This window comes from Pelophylax lessonae (assembly GCF_965119305.1).
Source record: "Pelophylax lessonae genome assembly, chromosome: 4".
NCBI lineage: Eukaryota > Metazoa > Chordata > Amphibia > Anura > Ranidae > Pelophylax > Pelophylax lessonae.
Window position 1 is genome coordinate 513430185 of NC_138771.1, and position 22867 is coordinate 513453051.

The following is a 22867-nucleotide window of genomic DNA, read 5'->3' on the forward strand; positions in this document are numbered from 1 at the left end:
TCTCTTTGCCACCGAGTATTATCGCCTCCTCCGTGTTATCAATACTCTTATGGACTTCTGGCGATTCCCTTCGCTATCATGGATAGGCTGCATCAACGTGGTTAAAATGACTGTGCTAAGATCCTATACTTCTTTCGGACTTTACCGGTCCGAGTACCCACCTTCTTCTTATGCTCACTTCAGAATAAAATCTTAGCTTTCATTTGGGCCCACAAGCGCCCCAGAGCAGCTCATACTACTCTCTTTGCCCACAGACTAAGAGGCAACCTTAGCATCCCGAATATCTTAAAGTACTACCTAGCTGCACAGCTCTCACAGCTTACAATGATAAATGCCACCTCTGACATTCCTCACACATGGGTGCTTCTGGAAATCCCTAACTGTGCTCCTGTCCCAGTTTCGGCCCTTTTGTGGTTTCCATCAGCCTTTGCAATCCCCCTCTCTTAGCCCTCTCATGATCCATAGCTTGTTTCTCTGGGACTAGACCAACCCCTGTCTTTTGCCTGGTGGCCTGCTCATGGCTTCTCACAGGTACGTCACTTCTTAGGATCCCTCACCTTTCCATCCTGGGCTTCCATTTATGAGACACACGACGCACCCCCCCACTGAATGGTTTTGGTCCGCATAGCTCATTTAAATCCATTGTACACCGATAGATGCTTCAAGGGATGTGGCCAACGCAGAGACGAGATTCATATATGGTGGTGTATGGTCTCCTTTCAACCCTTTTTCAACCCTTTTTCATGTACCCTTCCACAAAGACGCCCAGCATGTACTTCTCCATTGCCTCCTCCTAGGCCTCTTCTCATACCAACAAAAGCTGGTCGCCTACCTCTTCATTGCCACAAAACGCGCTATTGCTTCAGCTTGGCAGAAGCCCTTGGTTGGTTTTGCAGAGGTGAAGAGCATTTTGACCACCTCATGTTGCATGAGAAGATGACCAGTGTATTTTATGACTCCTCAAAGTGTGGAACCCATAGTGGTCTTATGCTCTCCCCTTTCTGCCCCTAACAAGCTTGGGTATTCCAGACCATTCTAATATACCACCCAACCCGCAGGCCCTTTTCTTTTCTTGTCTAAGCCTTCACCTCCTCCTTTTCCATTCCTGTTTTGACTGTTTCTCTTTCCTGGCTTAGTTCCTATCCTTCCCCGTTTTTCCTACTTGTCTTTCACTTTTTCTCTTCTCGCTCTACCCTTCACCACCATGTCCCCCTATATTCCACCCCTCTACCAACCCCCCTCCCCTTTTTATGTTTTTTTTTTTCTTTTTTTTCTCTGTTTATGTTTTATTTGTTTGTTAGTCTCATGATTTCTTGGACCTCTTAGTCCAATTATTCATTCCCACTTCCGGCACTTACGCAGGATGCTTCTACTATTTGCTTTTCCGTTTTGAAAAAGTATTTTGTTTGTAGTTACGTGAAGTGTGATGTTTCGTTCCCCTGCGTGGGACCATTTTGCTTTTTTTTTTTCAGACCTGTTTTTTGGCATTGTTTTTCTCAATAAAAACTATTGTACCAGAACGTCTGACAATGTTTTTGTTGCTGTCCTGGCGACCCCTTTTCTTATACCCCTTGTCACACAGCGATAGCAATCGAGGGAAAATCCCCCCAATAAGAATCACAGACAGAATTAAAACCTGAGCAAAATTTGTATTTCTTCCTCACTCCTCTTGTAAGTACATTAGTGCATTAATTGATTTTTTAAATTATCTGTCTGATGTTTAAGCGCCATTATAAAAACGGTGAATGGAAAATCATGATGATAAATGAGGCAGTGAAATGTAATGAGGTTTAATTTATCTTTATTTCAGCTGAACACACAATAAAAGTTGTTTTTTATTTATTAATTGGGATTACTGTGTAGTCTAATGGGACTTTGGATGGTTAGTGTGTTTTCTGTTTCCAAGGAAAGCGGTATCTGGGATGATCACATTGGAGACTTTTACAGTAAAGTCAGTTTATAAAGAAGACCACATGAATGCAGTAAAATAGGCATTGAGAAAGCCAGATAGATGAAAGGAAATGGGAACATATCATGCTTCATATTACCAGCTGGAAGATTTGGTTGGAGAACTTGTTAGCACATCAGAAATGCATTAATGTAATGGGTTCCTGTTATTGGGTGGAACAGTAAGTAATACTTTTCTGCCTAAATTCTGGGGAATCCGGACCTTCCGGGGAATTATCCAAAAACGTGTACTGTGTAATTGCATTTGCTGCTCATCTCTAAAGACCTGATAAAATTTTAGAAAGATATGTGGAAAAGATCAACATAATGCAATTATGGAAACTGCATTCGTTTTGGGTCAGGTTTTCCTTTAGGAGAATCTGTCGCCAGACCAATCAGCAAAAATGTAAATATATATATATATCCTGTAAAAGTCCTGAGACAGCTGCTGGGTGCCACCATCTTGCATGGGATGTCAACAGCCCCAGCAGACTTAGATACTCTATAGTATTCGCCTTCACTTCTCCCCCACAGCCATATAAAAAGGTATATAGGAAGATGATGGGAGGGGCCAAGGAGCTGGGCCAGCATAGAGAACAATTAGATACTCTCAAAGGAGGAGAGGGCTATTACACATGCAGCGCTACCCCAGCAGGAGGCGCTGGATTTTGAGCCCCCCTATTCTTACACAGCCAGACAACAAGCATTTTCAATTCTCATCTGAGACAAGGAATCAGTCCATGGGCTTGTTTCTGTGGTTTTATTGGTGAAAACAACTTGGATAGGGTATAGGGATTATGGGATGCCCAACTTAACCTAAAGAACAATGATGAGGAAAACGTACTTCTCTATGCGATCCAGAAAAAAGAACATTGACTGTTTTCCCTTCGAAAAAGCAACTGTTTCTATGAACTTGGCGAAGAAATCCCCCTTTATGGGAGCTCTGTTTCTTAGAGTAGAGCTGTAGCAGAATCTCACTTGCAGGAGCCCTATGTCCCCATTCTCAAAAATACCAGCCCAACTGGCTGTTCAGCAAAATGTCCCAGGACAAAGGATTGGGTCACAGCTTGCTAGCACAGTCCCAGAAAAACTTGATCGATAGTACACCCAGTAACTTTAACCCTTTTTGCCCTGGGGGATGTAGAAGTACTCACACTGTCCCTGGAAATCCTGCTGCTTAGAAGAGATGACTTTTCAGGCCTCCTACTGTACAGGTCCTTCTCCTCAAGCCAGGGTGTCTCTCAATCCATGGAATCGTGGAGATCCCTCAGTACTTCACCCTTTCTCAGCTCCCAGCCTGGAGGCAGAGCCCCACTTAACTCATGGTCCCCTCCCAGGCTACATGACACAGCTTCCCCATTCAGCTTCTTGCCTGGAGGCAGAACCCCCACCTCAACCTGGGTCTCCTCTTAGGCCACATGGCACAGCTTCCTCACTCTATCTTCCACCCGACTCCCCTGCTGGCCACGCTCAACAATATTTGAGCGTCTGATCCAGCCACCCTGCCAGGGCCTTCAGCCTGGGGATTGGCCAGGTTCCCTCAAGTATGCAGATCAAGACCTCCTAACCCCCCCCCACTAACTTCCAGAAATTTCTCCAAGTTTCTAGAACCAGGGGGAGGTACCAGCGACCTGCCCTGTAGAGCCCTCCAGTCTGCACTAGAGTAACCTGACCCAATTACAGACTCACAAAAGTACATTGAGACAACAAAATAAATTTACCTACACTAGTTGCACACTAGAGGGTGCTACACATGCAAGGAGGGAGTGAGTCTCCTTGTCAAATTGTCTAGCAAGTTCAAAGGCACATTGCAAATAATTAGAGAATAACAATGCAAATAGGGTTTTAAAATATGTGATATATTTTTGCTTTTACCTGCAAGTTGGTAGTGCGTCCAGAGTTGGATGTTTTTTTCTGCAGCCGGTAAACTCCCCAACATGTTAGAAGTTAAAAGTGATTCGGCAGCTGAATAGGCCATTCATTTTATGGTACTCATAGTGTGCCCCGACCTTCCCCCCCAACCAGGCTGACCCCCTGCTCTCTGTGGGTCCTAAGATCATCTGCTTCTCCTGGGAGCCTGGGGCTACAACAAATGTGTTCAGGATGGTGGGTGAACTGCTGTGTACGAAGCCAGGAGCGCTCACCTTTGAGCATTTCTGGCTTGAAAGCTGTCATTGCCCGACTGCTGTGGCTGGGGAAGAAGTTAATCAAGCTGGATCTGTGCTTAATTATCTACAATAGAGGGAAGGGGAGACATTAGTTGTCTAAAGAGTACCTGTCACTTGCCCAATGTAATCCCATAAACTGATGAGCTGTAAGGGCCAATATGCCATCTATTTATAATTTTGGATACTGCAGTTATTCTCCATTTTTTGTTGGAGTAAAGCTGGCAAAATATGATTCAGTTTTTTTTGTTCCGCCAGCAGGCTAAATGAAATAAAACTGAACAGATTTACCCTTCCACACACTTGAGGTGGATGGGGGAATCCTCTCACTGTGCTATTGTATTCTCCCAGCGGAGAGACTGTTAGAATACACAGATCAGTGCTGCAGCCATTGGCTGTAACCACTAATCCAGTTGCTTTTATCTGACAGGGTGGTTGAACAGAAGTAGATTGGTAGGTGCAACTGCAGTGGTCACACAGGGATTGCATTTCATCCGGTCTCTGCTGAGTTGGAATTTCAATCCATCTATGGCCATCTTAAGAAAGGGTTAGGACCCTGTCAGGTTTTTTTTGCTGTGTAACCGTCTACCTTTTTCTTAGTGACCAATTATCACTGGAGCAGGAAGTGACCCCCTCCTCACTCCTATCATAAGGAGTAGAACCCCAGGCAGATATAATATAAATGGCACAAAATAATGCAGCTCTATAATCAATAATACATTGCTGATTTTGCTTTCTTATGAGGAAGAAGAAGCATAAGAAGGAAATCAGGTAAAGAGAAGAAATCCCACACACAAGAAAAGTGAGCGCTGGGGAGACCATATCTAACAACAGCAGCTGGCACACACTTGGAACTTTGTTTACAGTTAATGACAAGAGGCATTCTGATAGGAGGAGAGAGCAGAGCCACATAGAAATTAGCTCATCACTATACTGCTTCTCCTTTCACTGTCCATTCACATGCTGGAGCAGGGCCAGTATTCAAGTGGGTTGAATGATGCTGGCCATCAGGCTGAGGAGATCTAGCGGCAGAAGAAAATTACTGCGGGGGAAATCTCTGAATTTAAGGTGAACATTGCAGTAAAAGCTGATTTTCCTATTTTATCTTTTAATGGGATATTTATTTTTATCTTGTTTTTGGCTGGAGCTCTGCTTTAATCCCTCTTACAACCCCCTGCGTGATACATTGACCCTAAATGTTTTCTAGCTCCAGGCTCATGTTGTGTTTCTAGGACAGGTCCTCTTGCACAGATCTGCCATTATAAGAGTTATTCAGTAACCTTGGTGACGTGTTTGGCAGTCCTGCCACCTTTGCCCCACTGGGATGACCTCATTTTCCAGCCCCCCCTCCTCTGATTCATGTGCAGTTATTTCTAATAAAACGCTGCTTATTTCGGTGGGCTGGAGTCCCGTGGCCACAAGCTGAAAGGCTGCATTGTGTTTCCTGATCCCTCTGACACCCCACTGAGGAAGTGAAAGTATATAATGTTCTTCCATCTACTCCAAACAGACCATGTGCTGCCTCTATACAAGGCAAGGTGACAGCCAGAGGAAGGGGTTTTTTTTGTTTACAATCTGCATAACCAAATTTACACAAAAAAAAAAAAAAAGCTTAAAAATTTGAGATACAAACTGGGTGGGAAATGAGATTGAGATTTCTAGACAGCCCTGCAATAATATTCCTCCTTTTCTGCATCTTAAGTTGCTCATGCACATTACTTTAGAATGAACAATCTACTAAAGAAAATATAAAGTTGCATAGTTATGGTGTAAATACACGATTAGAATATCGCCCGATCATTCGACCACCGACTTTTGAAAAAGTATTTGTCGGTCGAAAACGTTGCCAACATACACGGCCCAAATATCGCCCGACCGGTGCCCGCCGACCATCGAAACAGTGTTCTTTGGTCGAAAACGTTGCCAACATTAACGATGCTTCCGGGTCAACAAACATTTCCGGGAAAATATTTTCGGGGATGCGTGATAAACTGAACGACCTCAACACCAACGTATAGAATATCGTTCTTTCGGGTTTTTCAAACGGTATTTTTCGTTCGCAATATCGATATCGCTCATTGATGGCTGGACATTAACGAGTAGAATATCGGCCGATCGCTCGCTGAACGGAAATTTTCGTCCGATATTCTTATCGTGTATTCGGGCCATAAGTCTGGCTGAAAAATAACACAAGTCCATCTAGTTCAACCAATAGAAAAAATAAATATTTATATATATATATATATATATATATATATATATATATTACACTTTCTTAAAAAAACTAAAGGAACACTTTTTAATCAGAGTATAGCATCAAGCCAATTAAACTCCTGGGATATTGATCTGGTCAGTTAAGTAGCAGAGGGGGTTGTTAGTCGGTTTCAGCTGCTTTGGTGTTAATGAACTTAACAACAGGTGCACAAGATTGGCAACAATGTGTCAACCCCCAAAACAGGGATGCTTTTACAAATGGAGGCCAGTGAAATTATTTTTCCCTACTCATTTTTTCTGAATGTTTTTCACTGGTTTTGCATTTGGCTAGGTTCAGTGTCATTACTGGTAGCATGAGACGATACCTGGACCCTATAGAGGTTGCACAGACAGTCCAACTCCCCCAGGATGGCACATCAATACGTGCCAATGCCAGAAGGTTTGCTGTGTCCCCCAGCACAGTCTCAGGAGCATGGAGGAGATTCCAGGAGACAGGCAGGTACTCTAGGAGAGCTGGACAGGGCCGTAGAAGGTCCCTAACCCATCAGCAGGATCGGTATCTGCCTCTTTTTGTGCAAGGAGGAACAGGATTAGCACTGCCAGAGCCCTACAAAATGACCTCCAGCAGGCCACTGGTGTGAATGTCTCTGACCAAACAATCAGAAACAGACTTCATGAGGGTGGCCTGAGGGCCCAACGTCCTCTAGTGAGCCCTGTGCTCACTGCCCGGCACCGCAGAGGTTGATTGGCATTTGCCATTGAACCCCAGAATTTGCCTGTCCGCCACTGGCACCCTGTGTTTTTCACAGATGAGAGCAGGTTCACCCTGAGCACATGTGACAGACGTGAAAGGGTCTGGAGAAGCAGTGGAGAACATTATGCTGCCTGTAACATCGTTTAGCACGACTAGTTTGATGGTGGGTCAGTGATGGTCTGGGAAGGCATATCCATAGGAGGTACGCAAATACCTCTACAGGCTAGACAATGGCACCCTGACTGCCATTAGTAATCGGGATGAAATCCTTGGACCCATTGTCAAATCCTACACTGGTGCAGTGGGTCCTGGGTTCCTTCAGGTGCATGACAATGCCTAGCCTTATCTAGGAGAAAATACCCTAGGACACCATCCGTCATCTCATTAGGAGCATGCCTGACATTGTCAGGCATGCATACAAGCACGGGGGGGTCATACAAACTACTAAAATACCATTTTCAGTTGCTGCAATGACATTTCAGCAAAATGGACTGACCTGCTGCATAATTTTTTCCCTTTAATTTTGGGGGTATTTTTGAATTCAGCGCTCTGTAGGTTAAAAATTTTCATTTCCATCAAACGATGTGGCATCTTTTAGTACCTAACACAATGCCCAGTCCATTTCAGTATAAATATCCAGCATGATAGTTTTCACCTTTGAGATCTGATGTGTTTTCAAAGTGTTCCTTTAATTTTTTTGGGCAGTGTGTGTATATATATATATATATATACATACATACACACACAAAATCCTAAATATACACTCCTATTCCCACAGTTGATCAAGAGGAAGACAAAAAAAAAAACCCATAAAGACTTATCCAATTAGCTCCAGCATGAGAAAAAAGTCCTTCCTGATCCCCGAGAGGCAATCGGATATTCTCTGGATTAACGTTACCTAGAAATATTAGTATCCAGTTGTATTATGTGTATCTAGGAAAAAATCTGTCGTAGCTCCAGTGTGTCTTCTTCCTCTGGTGCGGTCTTCTTCCCCCATTGTCTTCTTTCTCTGCTCTTCTCCCTTCGGTGATGTCTTCTCACTTCCCCAATTTTTTCTTCTTTTTCTTCTTCTTCCTCCGCCGCCGCCAGCCCGCTCAAAATAAATAAAAGATGCTGCTCCGACGCTGGCTCCCGCGTTTATGTCAGTGACGGTGTCTGCCAGTTCTTATATGGGGCTATGGGGCATGGCCATTCGGCGACGTTATACGGAAACCCCGCTGCCCCTGGCATTATGAGGCGGTGGCGTCACAAGGGGCGGGGTTTCAGCATGACATCACCTGAATTGCCACGCCCCATAGCTATAGCGGAACTGGCAGACACCGTCGCTGACATAAAGCGCTCACTCGCCCCCCCCCTTCCTGACCTGCTAGGCTGCGTGCTCAGGTAAAGGGTCTGGCAAGGTCTTGGGTGGGGGTGGAGGGGGGGGGGGGGGCACGCCGCTTTTTTTTAAATTTTGGTGTGGGGTTTCCCCTCAAGATCCGCAGAGCACAAGTCGCATGCCACAAGTCAGATCAGTTAAGGTGATAAATCCGACTTCCATTCAAATCAATCGGCTGAAATCGTGCCAAAGTCAGACCAAAGTAGTGCCGGGAGCATTTTCAATTCGGACCGACACAAGTTAGAAATGTTAATACGGCTCTCATAGGGAACCATTGATTTTGACATGTCATGCGACTTGTGCTCTAGAAGTGGGAGCGCATGTCGGATCACTGTGAACCGGCCCTCATTGTGAAGAAGCCTTTCCGTATTTGGAGATTCACTCTTTGGCATATGATAAAGTGTATCTAAACCCAAAACAAATATATAATAAAAAATATATTGCAGTTTATGCAGCACCTGCATCCGTTTTCTCTTTTCAGGCTTTTTCTTATTTTATTTTCTCCTGGTAATTTGGGAAATAACACACTTTCAGGTTATGGGTTAAACTCAGGCTGGACTTCAAGGTGTCAGCCTTTTTCATTTAATCTTCAACACATGAGGAAGGGAGGTAAGTAACATGACAATGTTTGTATTAGCATGCGGTTTAGCCAAACATTCTCCTTTATTATACTGATGATTATTAGTTATGCCACTAGGTGGTAATGTTTAATGTTTGTATAATGTAATGTTCTCCCTGATGGAAATACATGGTTATGATGTAATTTCCTGTTTCTGTGTCCCTGCTGTTTTCCAACAAAACAGGAAGGGTTTAGCCATATATCCAGCAAAATTTTGACTGATAATCAAATCTGCAGCAGCTTTCCAACAGTTTGTACTTTCAGTTCAGCGCACAGGAAGTGATAAGGATGCTGCATTTTTTGGCAGGATCAACAGGTATTTTCTGTACCTGCTAAAAGTAGAAAACTAATACAGCAATCACATCTAGGGACTGGTAAGCTGCAATATATAATATTTTTGATCTTTGGTTTAGTTATTCAGTTATAGGTGTAGCACTGTCCCCTTAGGAACTGCTGGTTTTTCACACTTCCGGATTCCCCTGGGTTACCTGTAGCAACTGCATGCAGAATCTTAACACTCTACTTTCTTAGCTCAGTCAATTAACAGTCTAGGGGTTGCTGTTTTTGTTGTTTTTTTTGATATGGGGATGGGAGAAGGTATGAGATACTCCAACACTTGAACTATTCACAATGCTGAGGACTTCTATCTGAGAATGCGGCAAGGCCGCAGCTTCATCCTGACTCCAGATGAATCTGAGGTAATGTTCCTTTTAGTACTTATCTTCAGGGCACACACCTAGTACCCACTTTCTATCCACCAGCTGACACCCGTCCACTGACTACTCTACTCCGGAGTGGCCCCCTACCTGGTCAGGCCCTTAGGCACGATCCTCTGTACTCACGATACTGCTTTCCAGGTTCTCCAGTACCTCAATTCCTTCAGTCAGCTCTCCTGGACCTCTGGGCTCAGTTCCACACTTCTGGCTCACCGGGCCGACTGCCTGTGACCATACACCAACTGCTGCAGACGGGGAGGCAGCCGCCACTCTCCTTCCGGGACTCTGCTCACCAGCCAAAGACCTTGAGCACATGTGCCCCTGGCTTTTATACTCCAACCCACAATGCACCAAGACAGCAGTCTTGTGCCAAATCACTGTGGCTGTATCAAAGCCTGTGTGTCCATTGGTCAGGTTTCCTCCACTGTGCAATGTGCCTCCCCACTGGACCAGTGGGGACACTCCCCAGACCACATGAATCACACACTGAGCACATTGAGCAGACCTAACTTACAGATCCTGCTCCCTGTTAAGCAGAGAGAATATATAATTTACCTGCTGCTCCTCTGATAGGCAGACAGAGCCAAAAACTATACTCACTCTCTAGCACTTATCTAGGAGGGTGTTACATAGGATATCAGCCGGACAGGTAGTGCAATGTTCTCGGTTGACCGACTCATGGAGGTTGATTAATTAAAGACAAAATTGCTGTTTACTTTGCAAGGGAGGTTGCACTCTGCAAGGGAATTTGTCCAAGAGCTTATTGAATGTGGTGAAGTTTCTCCTTGCAAAGAATACTCAATCATGTTCAAGGACAATAAAAAACAGCATTTTTGCTTGCACGTCATTGGATGATGGAAGTCAGCAGATCTTCACCTCATTCACTAAGCTCTGAGGCAAATTCCCCTGCAAAGAGCCATAACATTATGACCACCTACCATAACTCATCAAGGTATGGACCTGCGAAGGTAGAGTCCATGTGTAATACAGGGTTCATCAGTGGCATTCTCCAACAGTTGGTGTCTTCGTGGCGACCCCCAGGTTGATGGGTTTCACGTCTCTTGCTTTTAAGTGGCCGTACTCCTCACAGGGTAAGGTAGATGGACCAACGGCGAGGCTCTCGGACTCCCCCAGGGGGCCTCTCCATGGCCCTGGAACGCTGTTCCTTTTTATATCTACAGAAGCAGTGGGTCAGACCCAAAGATCCCTCCGAGCAGCTAACTAGCTAATTTTAACCTGCTTACAAGCAGATCCTTTAGGTCCTGTAAGTTTCAAGGTGGGGCCTAGATGGATCAGATTTGTTTTTTCAGCACAACCCACAAATGATTGATTGAATTGAGATCTAGAGAATTAGGAGGCAAAGTCAACACCACAAACTTGTTGTTGTGTTCCTCAAACAATTCTTGAATTTTTAAGACCAGGCCATATTCTTCCATTGCTCTGTGGTCCTTTTCTGATTCTCACATTCCCATTGTAGGATCTTTTGACTGTTGACACACCTCAGCATGGGCACCCTGACCAATATGATGCTACATTGCCCTATATACAGCAAACTGTGATGCACTGTGTGTTCTGATGCCTTTCTATAGTAACCAGCATTCATTTTTTCAGCAATTTGAGCTACAATAGCTCTTTCAATTCAATATCTTCTCTTCTGATTGAATTAGACTACCCTAGTCAGCCTTTGCTCCCTAGGTGCATCAGTGAGCCTTGACCACTATGACCCTGTTGCTGATTCGCCAGTTTTCCTTCCTTGGACCACTTATGGTAGGTCCTGACCACTGCTGACTGGGAACATCCCACAAGAGCTGCAGTTTTGCAGTTGCTCTGACTCTGAAATCCTTACACTTGCCTATTTTTTCTGCTTTTAACACATCAACCTTATTAACAACATGTTCACATTCTGCTTATATTATCCCACCTAATTTCAGATGCCATTGTAATGAAACAATGATTGTTTTTCAGTTTAATTGTCAGTGGTCATAATGGTATGGCTAATCGTGTATATACCTTATGAACATATACACTATATTGTTAAAAGTATTGGGATGTCTGCCTTTACAAAGCAAGGTCCATAAAGGCATAGGGTGGAGGAACTTCACTGCTTGCACGGAGTCCTGACCTCAGCCCGACAGAACACCTTTGGGATGATTTAGAGAAGAGACTGCGAGCCAGGCCTTCTCGTCCAACATCAGTGCCTGACCTCCCAAAAGCACTTCTGGAAGAATGGTCAAACATTCCCATAGACACACTCTTAATCCTTGTAGACAGCCTTCCCAGAAGAGTTGAAGCTGTTAGAGCTGCAAAGGGTGGGTCAACTCAATATTAAACCCTACGGACTAAGACTGGGATGCCATTAAAGTTCATGTGTGTAAAGGCAGGTGTCCCAATACTTTTGACAATATAGTGTATAATGGATAAAAATTTTACATAGGAAAATTATTGGTAAAACATTAATGTATAAGATTAATTTTATCAAGAGCCCACATTCCCTTTACCATCAGTTGTGTTCACGAAAAAGAACTTTAGCACTCTTTTGGCTGTTAGGTACTTTTTTTTTCGGTATTATTACCCCCCAATATTTATTGTTGAGGTGTTTGGTGAATTATTTTTCAGATATCAAAGTAACTACAGCTCTTGGGTTCCATCCACTGTAGGGAAAGGGGGTGATGTTAAAGCTGAACTCCAGGCCAACAGTCAAATATACAGGTGAAATCCAAATATAAGGACTTGTAGTTCTAGAAGAACAGGTAGTTAATTTATGTCAGTTTCAAAAAACGCCGGTAAAATTAAATGGCTGGGTTTTGCGGCAGAGGCGCCAGTAACACTGGGTTTAATCATCACCGCCGGGAACTCCAGACAAAGGGAAGAAGGCCAAGGCCTAAAAGTCCAGGTCAAGATCTGTCTTTTGTTATCACTGTGTATGAAATAAACAGATCGAGCTTTGCAAAAATTCCCAGAATGTAATATTCAGCCATGAGCGCAAAATGTAACTCCAAGTATGGATTAGTTGAACACACTGTCCAGGAGTTGCAAAAACTCTGAAATCGGCCCTACAGCCACAGAACAAAAAATGAGGTCCCCCAAGTGACCCTGTACAGAAATGTATTGCAGATTTCTCAAAGCATAACAGTGGTTTCTAATAAAGGCTAACAAAAAGCATGCCAGAGTTTGTTACCCCAGTAGGTCTCTGCAGATTTCCCATTCCTACAGCAAGAAAGATCAGTTTAGGTGGATTGGATTGGGATAGCTTATTTCTTTAATGTATCTAAAGTAAAGCTTTTTTCGTTTTCAAAAAATAGAATAGAGAATGTTGATAGCTCCTATCGTTTTTATATTTTCTATTTGTATCCCATTAGGTCAGGTATGTCCGAAGTCCGGCCCGCGGGCCAATTGCGGCCCCCGGTCTGCTTTAATACGGCCCCACAGGTAATTTGGAAAAATACATTGGCATCATTAATGACTTTTTTTGCTGCCATCATTAATCCTCATCGGTGGGTTCATATAGCTCTTATATGTGGTTAACCCTTGTGTGACTGATTAGGAAGCATGCATGCTCCAGATTGAGATGAATACATTGTAAAATCTCAGTTAACGTCAGTTGGTCTAAATCAGTTATCAATATATTTGAACACAACATGTATACTTGGTGTTATGTTCCTGTTCATATTTTTTTTTAACTTAAAAGTTGACAGACAACCTTTATTACCAATAATATGTAATGTACTTTACAATGTTCCTGACATATATTTTAGCTTCCTGGATTTTTTTTTCATCTGGCCTTCAGATATGAAAGGTGGAGCAATTTAACATCCGTTTAGATTTGTCATCCATGTGATGAAAGGAAAAGTATGCCGTTTGCAATCAACTTTGCATAAAATAGTTAGTTTGTATTTAATTTGAATGGTCCAAAGAATGTCAGGTAAAATGATCGGCCCTCACGCATGTTCACTTCATCAAATCTGGCCCTCTTTGAAAAAAGTTTGGACACCCCTGCATTAGGTATATGTTTCTTCACTTCCTGTCCCAGGGACACAGCCAGACATTAAAGGAAAATGCCCTTAACAGTTGTCACAGAAAGAGGTGACAGGTGTCCCCATTGTATAAGGTTACCAGATTTTTCAAATTAAATCCAGGATCACCCTACTGGCCACACCCACTTTTAAACTCACTCTTATTTATAACCACACTTACAAAATAACACCCCATTTTTTTTTCACGCTGTCCCCTCAAACAATTGGTCAAGTACTTTTGGAACTACATGCAAGGTATAAAGAGAAAATCAACAGATTTCAATTAGGAAGCACCAGGATATGCATGCATAGTTAGAATGGGACACCTTGAAGGTATACAGAAGAAACATGCTGATCCCCTGGAAAGTGGGTGCTACTTCACGGTGTATGGAATGTAGTGTGGGATTAAAATCAGCCCCAAAATGTATCTCATTGGAAGTCATTACCTGAACACTTGCCCACATGCCAAGCTCTCGCACCCATTGGAGCCATGACTATATAGTTCCCGTTTTAGGCATAAATCAAATTTCCGCCTGACATTTCAGCACCTGGCACATCGCTGCCACTCTACAGATAAAAGATCACCAGGGTTCAGCATGTTTTTTTTTCAATAGCCAGGCCCTATTAAAAAGTAATGAAGGTTTGTTAAAACTGTAATCATATAAACTTATCCCACATTTTTAATTTTAGTGAGAAACTTGCCATCCACACCATGAGACAGACCACTCCAGCAATGGCTGAGCACAGAGCCATGCCTCCTCTGTGCCATATTAGCGGAACCTCGAATGTGAGAGTGCAGGTCAGTGTTTTACTCAATAGTTCCAAGTGATGCTTGGCATTCACTACCTCTGAGGATATCACCCAAGACAAAGGCAACCACAGACTGTCCCTGGGAAACCAGGACAAATGGCATGGAAAAATGTACCTTCACCCCATGTTTTGGTAAAAAAACGTAAAATTTTAAATAGAGAGGGTGCATTTCTTCAGTGGGGACACAGACAGCAGTATCTGACAGGGGTTCTACCCTTTTATGCTCTATCATAAAAGTTTTTTAAAGATACACTTTAAAAAAATATTATAGGCAAAGTTTGAGGCAACTATTAAAAGGCCAGGGATGATGTTAAAAATGAAAAAAAAAAATGGAAAATTGATGAATGGCGATACTGTCAGTTAAAAGCATTTTGTAAGAACTGTTACCCTTTGAGAAAATTTGTTTGTCAGAGGGTAATAAAAATAGTATCTCCAACATATATAAAATTTTGGAGAATGAGATGACACAGACAGTACCGCCCTTCATAGAAAAATGGGAGAGGGAATTAGGAACACTAAAGCCCCATACACACGTACTGAATGTCGGCCGAACGATCGGCCGTCTTTTGTCCGGTGCTGTCCTGTCGGTTGAAAAGTGCTAAAGACTGCACACGAATTTTGTCGGCCAACAACAGCCGACTGCAGAAGTGATATCATGTGATGGTTAACTTTCTGTGTGTTTTTTCTTTTCTGAGCATGCCCAGTCTTGCTCATCTGCTGTTTGTCAGCCGAATTCTGTACTGACTGAGGAACAATCGGCCGTTCTGGTGTTGGCCAACAAATATTTTAAAGCCTGCACACCACATTCTGTTCGGCCGAAAAGTCGCAGTCGGTTGTCAGAAGCATCATACTAACAAGCCGACAATCGGCCGATCGGTCGGTGGCCGAATATTTACGGCCGACAATCGCTACGTGTGTACGGGCCTAAAGGAGTGATTTTCACTTGGGAAAATGTTTGAGGCTAATACACGGTTCTGCATTAGATATAAATACAGCGGAAATGGATTACAAATGCATCGCTAGGTGGTATAACACCCCAGATAAAGTCCATAACTATCAGAAAGAAAAATCTAAGTATTGTTGGAGGGGATGTGAAGAAGTCGGCACAATGGCACATATATGGTGGGACTGTCCTAAAATTAAAAAATATTGGAAGGAAGTTATTGTCCAAATTAAGAAAGTTACAAATATCGAGGTTCCTGTGGAGCCTTGGTTTTGCCTATTCCATTGTAAAAATAACTCAATAAAGCAATATAGGTTAACCATAATACCCCACCTAATGAACGCCGCAAAGGGCTTGATCCCTCTGTATTGGCAGAGGGAGGAAGCCCCAACAGTGGGAGACTGGATCAATAGGGTAGAAAGGATAAGAACGATGGAATATTTAAGAATTGGGGGAGAGGATATGACAGAGGAATGGGTAAATATAAGGGAAGAATGGAATGACTTTAAGAAAACAAAGGACTATACTAAGTGGAGAGTAGGGAGGGAGCTTGAGGTGTGAGGGTTAGGGAGAGAGGAGGGGGAGGGAAGGGGAGGGGGAGGGAAAGAGGGAGAAAATGTGATAAAAATGAAATGTTGCTGGTGTCTTTTATAATAAATACTGTATTTTTGAAAATTAAGCAAAATAAATAAAAAAAAAATAAATAAATAAAAATGAAAAAAATATTTTTTTCCAAGATGTCCAGGTATATCTGAACCAACACGTGCTCTGCTCTTTAGCTGGAGAAGAGACTGGAAACCAAGCACTGAGAAATAAGTCAAGTCTCTCCAATCTGAAAGGTTGCAGTTTGAAGAGCATACTAAACATTCTTTTAGATGTGCAAATGCATAGATTTCTGAGCCACAAATCTTTTTTAATTGCATTTATTGTACATCTACCACAATGAGCAATGACGGTATATTTTATAGCTTAACCCTATTATAATACAGTTCAGCCAAAGGGATTGTTGGGATGCCATATGTTACATGTACAGTGCTGTGTCAGAGAAGGAATACAGGCAATCATTTGCTGTTGCTATACATACTGTATTAGCCATTACAGATGCTCTAAATGTGTCTGACCTCACTAGACTTGAGCACTCCAAACAGAGGGAAGAGAAACGCTGGTACCAATGCAGCGGCTCCTAGTGGCACAGCCTCCGACACCCAGTACACCGCTGTCACTATCAACACGTAGGCACAAGACGATTCCTGCAAAGAGAAAATGAAGTCAGATTTTAAGATATAGAAATGTAGCACTGCCCCCTTAAGAGCTGCTGGTGTTTCACACTTTCTGGATTCCCCTGGGTTACCCGTAGCAACTGCATGCAGAAATCTTATCACTTTACGTTCTTGGCTCAGTCAATGACCAGTCTAGAGGTTGTTGTTTTGTTGTATTATTTTATGTTGGGTTAGGAGAAGGGATGAGTGGGATACTCCAACTCAGGGATCCTCAAACTATGGCCCTCCAACTGTTGCAGAACTACACATCCTATGAGGCATTGTAAAACTCTGACAATCACAAACATGACTAGGCATAATGGGATTTGTAGTTCCTGAACAACTGGAGGGCCACAGTTTGAAGACCCCTGCTCTAACATTTGAACTATTCACAATTCTGAGCTGAGGACTCTAACTTGAGAATGCGGCAAGGCCTCTGTTTCATCTTGCCACTAGGTGAATCTGAGGTAAAATGTTCCTGTTTGTATTTCTCTTCAGGGCACTTACCTAGCACCCTCTTTCTCTGTACCAGCTGACACCCGTCCACTGACTACACTCCCCGGAGTGGTCCCCTTCCTGGGCAGACCCCTGGGCAAGATCCTCTGTACTCACTATACTGCTTTCCAGATTCTCGCAGTGCCCTTACTCCTCCAGTCAGCTCTCCTGGACCTCTGGGTTCAGCTCCACACTTCTGGCTCACCAGACCGACTGCCTGTGACCATCACCATCCACTTCAGAAGAGGAGGCAGCCGCCACCCTCCTTCTGAGACTCTGCTTCCCGCCAAAGACCTCTACCACACGTACCCCTGGCTTTATATACTCCACCCCACAATGCACCGAGACAGCCATCTGTGCCAATCCCTGGGGCTGTAGCAAAGCCTTTGTGTCATTGGCCAGGTTTCCTCCACTGTCCAATGTGGGGGGGTCAAATTACACAGCACAAGCACTGTGCTGTATAACATGGACATTTTTTTTTTTTTTTAGGTTAACAAATGCTTTAAAAATAAATGCTGCCGTTTGCTCTTTAACCACTTAAGCCCCGGAGGATTTGTCTGCTCAAAGACCAGGCCCTATTTTGGGATTCGGCACTGCGTGGATTTAACAGACAATTTCACAGTCATGCGATGCTGTACCAAAATTAAATTGATGTCGTTTTTTCCCCACAAACAGAGCTTTCTTTTAGTGGTATTTGATCACCTGTGTGATTTTTATTTTTTACGCTATAAACAATAAAAGAGCGACAATTTTGAAAAAATAACAATATTTTTCACATTTTTTATATGAAATTCTCAAAAAAAATGTAAAAATCTAAATTTTTTTAAATTTTAGGCCAATTTGTTTTCTGCTACATACTTTTGGTAAGAAATAAGCGTATTTTGATTGGTTTGTGCAAAAGTTATTGGGTTTACTAACTACGGAAAAAGATTTATGTCATTTTTACTTTTTTTTTTTTTTTAACTAGTAATGGCGGCGGTATGCGATTTTTTTTGCGGGACTGCGACATTTTGGCGGACAGATCGGACCCCTGACTGACATTTTTGACACTTTTAGGGGTACCAGTGACATTACAACGGTAATCAGTGCTAAAAATATGCACTGTTACTGTAATAATGACACTGGCAGGGAAGAGGTTAACTTTATTGGTGATCAAGGGGTTAAGTGTGTCCCTAGGGGCGTGATTCTAACTGTTAGGGGGCGTGGCTAGTGAAGTAATCACAGAGACATACGATCCTACATAGCAGGATCGCATAGCCTCTGTCATTACTTCAGTGAGAATGACAGACGGCTGTGTTTATATCAGCCGTCTGTCTTTCTCCCTCTCCCGTGGAAGATCGCGAGTGGCCGGCGGACATCGGAGCCGCCGGTGACACACGCTGGCTAAGCAGAGAACGAGCGGGGGTGGGAACGCGCCGCCTGCAGCGCACTCACCGCCTACAGGCTCGTGGGGCGAGCGACGTACCCCTACGTCACTTTGCCCAGGGAAAAGCTGACTGCTGCACTAAATAGTCGTGCGGCAGTTGGCAAGTGGTTAAAAATAAATACTCAAAATAAGTATAATGACTAAGCCCCTCCCCTTCATGATATTGTTAAAAAGGGGCAGAGAATAGGTGACCTTAAAATGATGCCCCCCCTGAAAAAGTTTTGCGGACGCTCATGCAGGCAGCTGGGTGAATTTGGACAATATGTTTAGGATAGATCTAGAGCCCAGAGTAGCTCTGTGATGTCAGCTAACAGCGGCCCTTAGCCTGCTATCAGCTGACTCTGGGCTACAGAAGAGCAGAACATAACTACACTCCTGTGACCTACAAGAGAGGTATGACCAAGAAAAACTTTGCCCATACTTTTTTTTATATTATTATATATATTTTTTATTATATACATGGGGACAATTTACTTTAAGGACTAGTTGACTATTTATCATTGTCTGCCATTTACATATATAGGCTTATTAGCCCCCAGTAGTACATTCAATGGATTTTTACTTCCATTGTTGATCTCTATAATGATATAGCAATAACTACCTCTTTATATGTGCCCTGGCCTCTAAAATGATCTTTTGTCTCTTTTTAGAGATATTGGACTTTGCCAACACTCTCTCTTTATATATCCTTCTCTTCCCTCATACCTTTAGATCTTCTACAATTGCCAAATATCCTTACACCTGTTGATACCTGGCTGCCATTATCTTTCTAGCAGGGAAGCTATGGACCTGGTCCGATCCACAATGCCAATTAGGCATGTTTGACCCCTTTCTAGGGTCATATATGGGAAGGTATCTGCTTCTGATCCTATGGCTGGCGTGACATCATGAATCCTAATGTTAATTATCTCTGTTAACTGGTTGAGCATGTTAACATTAATAATGTACGTGTGTTCTGTTGGTATACGAGGCACACTGTATTATTTGTGAAGCAACTATTTAGTATGTCTACTTATGTGTCTTCTTCTCTTATGACTAGAGGATACACTAACCGACCATATTGGTTCCTGAGGAAGCCACCTTACAAGTTGGCGAAACGCGTTGAACCATATGACCAATTATGTTTGCACGTTGAATTGTTCTCGACTTATCATTGTCGCTGTGATGTAATGTATTGTATCACTTCTACTTGTTTTTAATCATTAATAAAGATGTTGTATTCTTTTATACACCCTGTGTGCTCACCATTGCTATACCTGATCCAATAAAGTCCCTCGTTTTGGTAATCCACTGTGTGAATAGGTCCCTTACACAGTGAGATCTCTACCTTTAAAATTCTTTTATATTCTCTGTTAATACTCTCCTGAAACATAAAAACATAGAAAAGTGACAGCAGAAAAAAGACCAAGTGGTCCATCGAGTCTGCCCGATTTTTAGTTTAGTGTATACCTGTATATGTATTTTTTTTTGTTTTGTTTTCTTATTGTTAAAGTGGTTGTAAACCTCAGACATGACATATGAAAAAAACACATCATTCTGTACTGCATACTTGCCTCTCACCAAAGCACAAGGGGGCCAGTTCACACCATAGAAATACAGTCCGGATGCGCTCCAGATGCTTTTCTGCATGTGCGTTTTTGATACGTTTTTGATGCAGACCAGTGCATTTTCCCCCTTCTTTTTACTTAACCCTAAAAAAGGACACGTGGGTTCCAGTGCGTTTTTGGTGCATTTAGGTGCGTTCTTGTGCATTTTTGATGCAGCATGTTCTACTTTTTTTCTGGAATTGGAACGCACATAAACTGCAAGTACTAGTGTGAACTATGCCATTGAAAACCATATAACTTACTTTCCATGCGTTTTTGATGCAGAAAAAAAAACGCACTGGACTGCATGTGGTGTGAACTGGCCCTGAGTGTCATTTCTCTCTGCTGCCTGATTACTCAGAAAGTGATGGGGGAGAGAGCTGCAGCACTCAGCATGTGACTCACATTCACAGCTGTGCTTGTTCTCTGTATGGTGTGAAGGGGGGGGTGTCCCTTCCCTCCAATCAGGGCTCCGAGCTGCTTGCTCTTTGAAGACTTCAGATCCTAGATTAAATGAGAAATCCTTTCCTCTTTGTGTTTTCAGAACAATCTATAGAAGAAATGGCTGCAGATACACAGCTAAAACTTATGAAGGAGGATTTGTTTCATCTCTGTGTATCACCTAATGCTAGTCACTTAACTAGGTATATGTACAGGATTACAACCACTTTAAAGGGGTTCTAAAGGCTGAAGGTTTTTTATTTTCATGCATTCCAAAAAAAACCTTCTGTCTGCAGCTCCTCCCCAGCCCCTTATACTTACCTAAGCCTACTCTTAGTCCAGTGATATTCATGAGAGCATCTGCTCTCCCAGCTCTCTCCCTTCTTTTCGGCTCAGACACAGCAGTGAGGGACATTGGCTCCTGCTGCTGTCAATCACAGACAGTGAGCAGGGGGCAGGGTCAATGGACACGCAGAACAGGGCACGGTAGCAAGCACACATGCGTGACCCCATAGTGGCTTGCTATAGGTGCACTCAGCAGGGGGGAGGAGCCCAAATTGCCGGCAGGGGACCCGAGAAGAGAAGGATTGAGGCTGCTCTGTGCAAAACCACCGAGCAGGTAAGTATAATATGTTTGTTATTTTTAACCACTTAAGGACTGGAAGGTTTTACCCCCATACTAACCAGGCCATTTTTTTGCGATATGGCACTATGCTACTTTAACTGATAATTGTGCAGTCCTGCGACGCTGTACCCAAATAAAATTGTCCTTTTTTTCCCCCACAAATAGAGCTTTCTTTTGGTGGTATTTGATCACCTTTACAATTTTTTTTTGTGCTATAAACAAAAAAAGAGGGACAATTCTAAAATACATATATATATATATATATATATATATATATATATATATATTTTTTTTTATATATACTTTTTGCTATAAAACATTCCCAATAAAAAAAAATTAAAATCTCATTTTTTCATCAATTTAGGTCAATATGTATTCTGCTACATATTTTTGGAAAAAAAAAATCCCAATACGTGTATAATTGGTTTGGGAAAAAGTTATCGTGTCTTCAAACTAGGGGCAAGATTTATGTCATTTTTATTTATTTTATTTTTTTACTAGTAAGGGCGGCAATTAGCAATTTTTTAGCGGGACTGCGACATTGTGGCGGACAATTTGGACACCTAACTGACACCTTTGACACTTTTGGGGGGACCAGTGACATTACTACAGTAATCAGTGCTAAAAACATCCACTGTTACTGTAAAAATGCCACTGGCAGGGAAGGAGTTAACACCAGGAATGATCAAAGGGTTAAATGTGTGCCTAGGGGGTGCTTTCTAACTGTGTGTGGGATGTACTTACTGGATGAACACAGAGACTTGTGTTCCTAAATAGGAGGAACACAGGATCCCTGTGTTCATCGCTGACAGAACAGCGGTCTGCCGTGTTTACTTCGGCAGACCGCCGTTATGTCTCCATGGGGAGCGATCGCAGGTGCTGGCGGACATCACGTCATCCGGACTCGCTGATTGGCTCCCGCTCTAGCCAATTGGTGTATGCGCGTACCCCTAGCAGTACGTGCGATCCCACTAACTGCTACATGGAACGACATACAGGTATGTCGTTTTGCGTAACAGAGCCAACCTGCCGCAGTATAACTAAGGCGGCTGGTTGGCAAGTGGTTAAAAAAATCCTTTAGCATCACTTTAACTTCACTTTAAAGTCAGAAGGTTTTTATCTTAATGGATCCTATGCATTAAGATAAAAAACCTTCTGTGTGCTGCAGCTCCCTCAGCCCCCCTAATACTTACCTGAGCCCCATCTCTATCCAGCGATGTTGCAGAAAGACTTTGTCCCCTCCTCATTGGCTAAGACAGCCTCTCGCTCCTGTCAGGCTCCCTCTGCTGTTAATCAAAGTCAGTGAGCCAATGAGTAGATAGAAGGGGTGGGGCTGAGCCGTGGCTCAGTGTCTGAATGGACACACGGAGCAACGGCTCAGGACAGATGCCCCCATAGCAAGCTGCTTACTGTGGGGGTACTCGGCAGGAGGGAAAGGCCAGGAGCGCCAGAGAAACACCCAAGAAGAGGAGGATC

General features: G+C 43.0%; 1 protein-coding gene across 1 annotated transcript in view; it reads right to left on the minus strand.

The window, feature by feature from the left end:
* Window positions 1-22867, minus strand: part of SLC13A4 (solute carrier family 13 member 4) — a 72378-nt gene that overhangs the window by 41524 nt on the left and 7987 nt on the right. The window contains exon 2 of the mRNA XM_082255052.1: window positions 16681-16809. Within this exon, the coding sequence (XP_082111178.1) occupies window positions 16681-16809 (129 nt within the window). The remainder of the gene's footprint in view (window positions 1-16680; window positions 16810-22867) is intronic.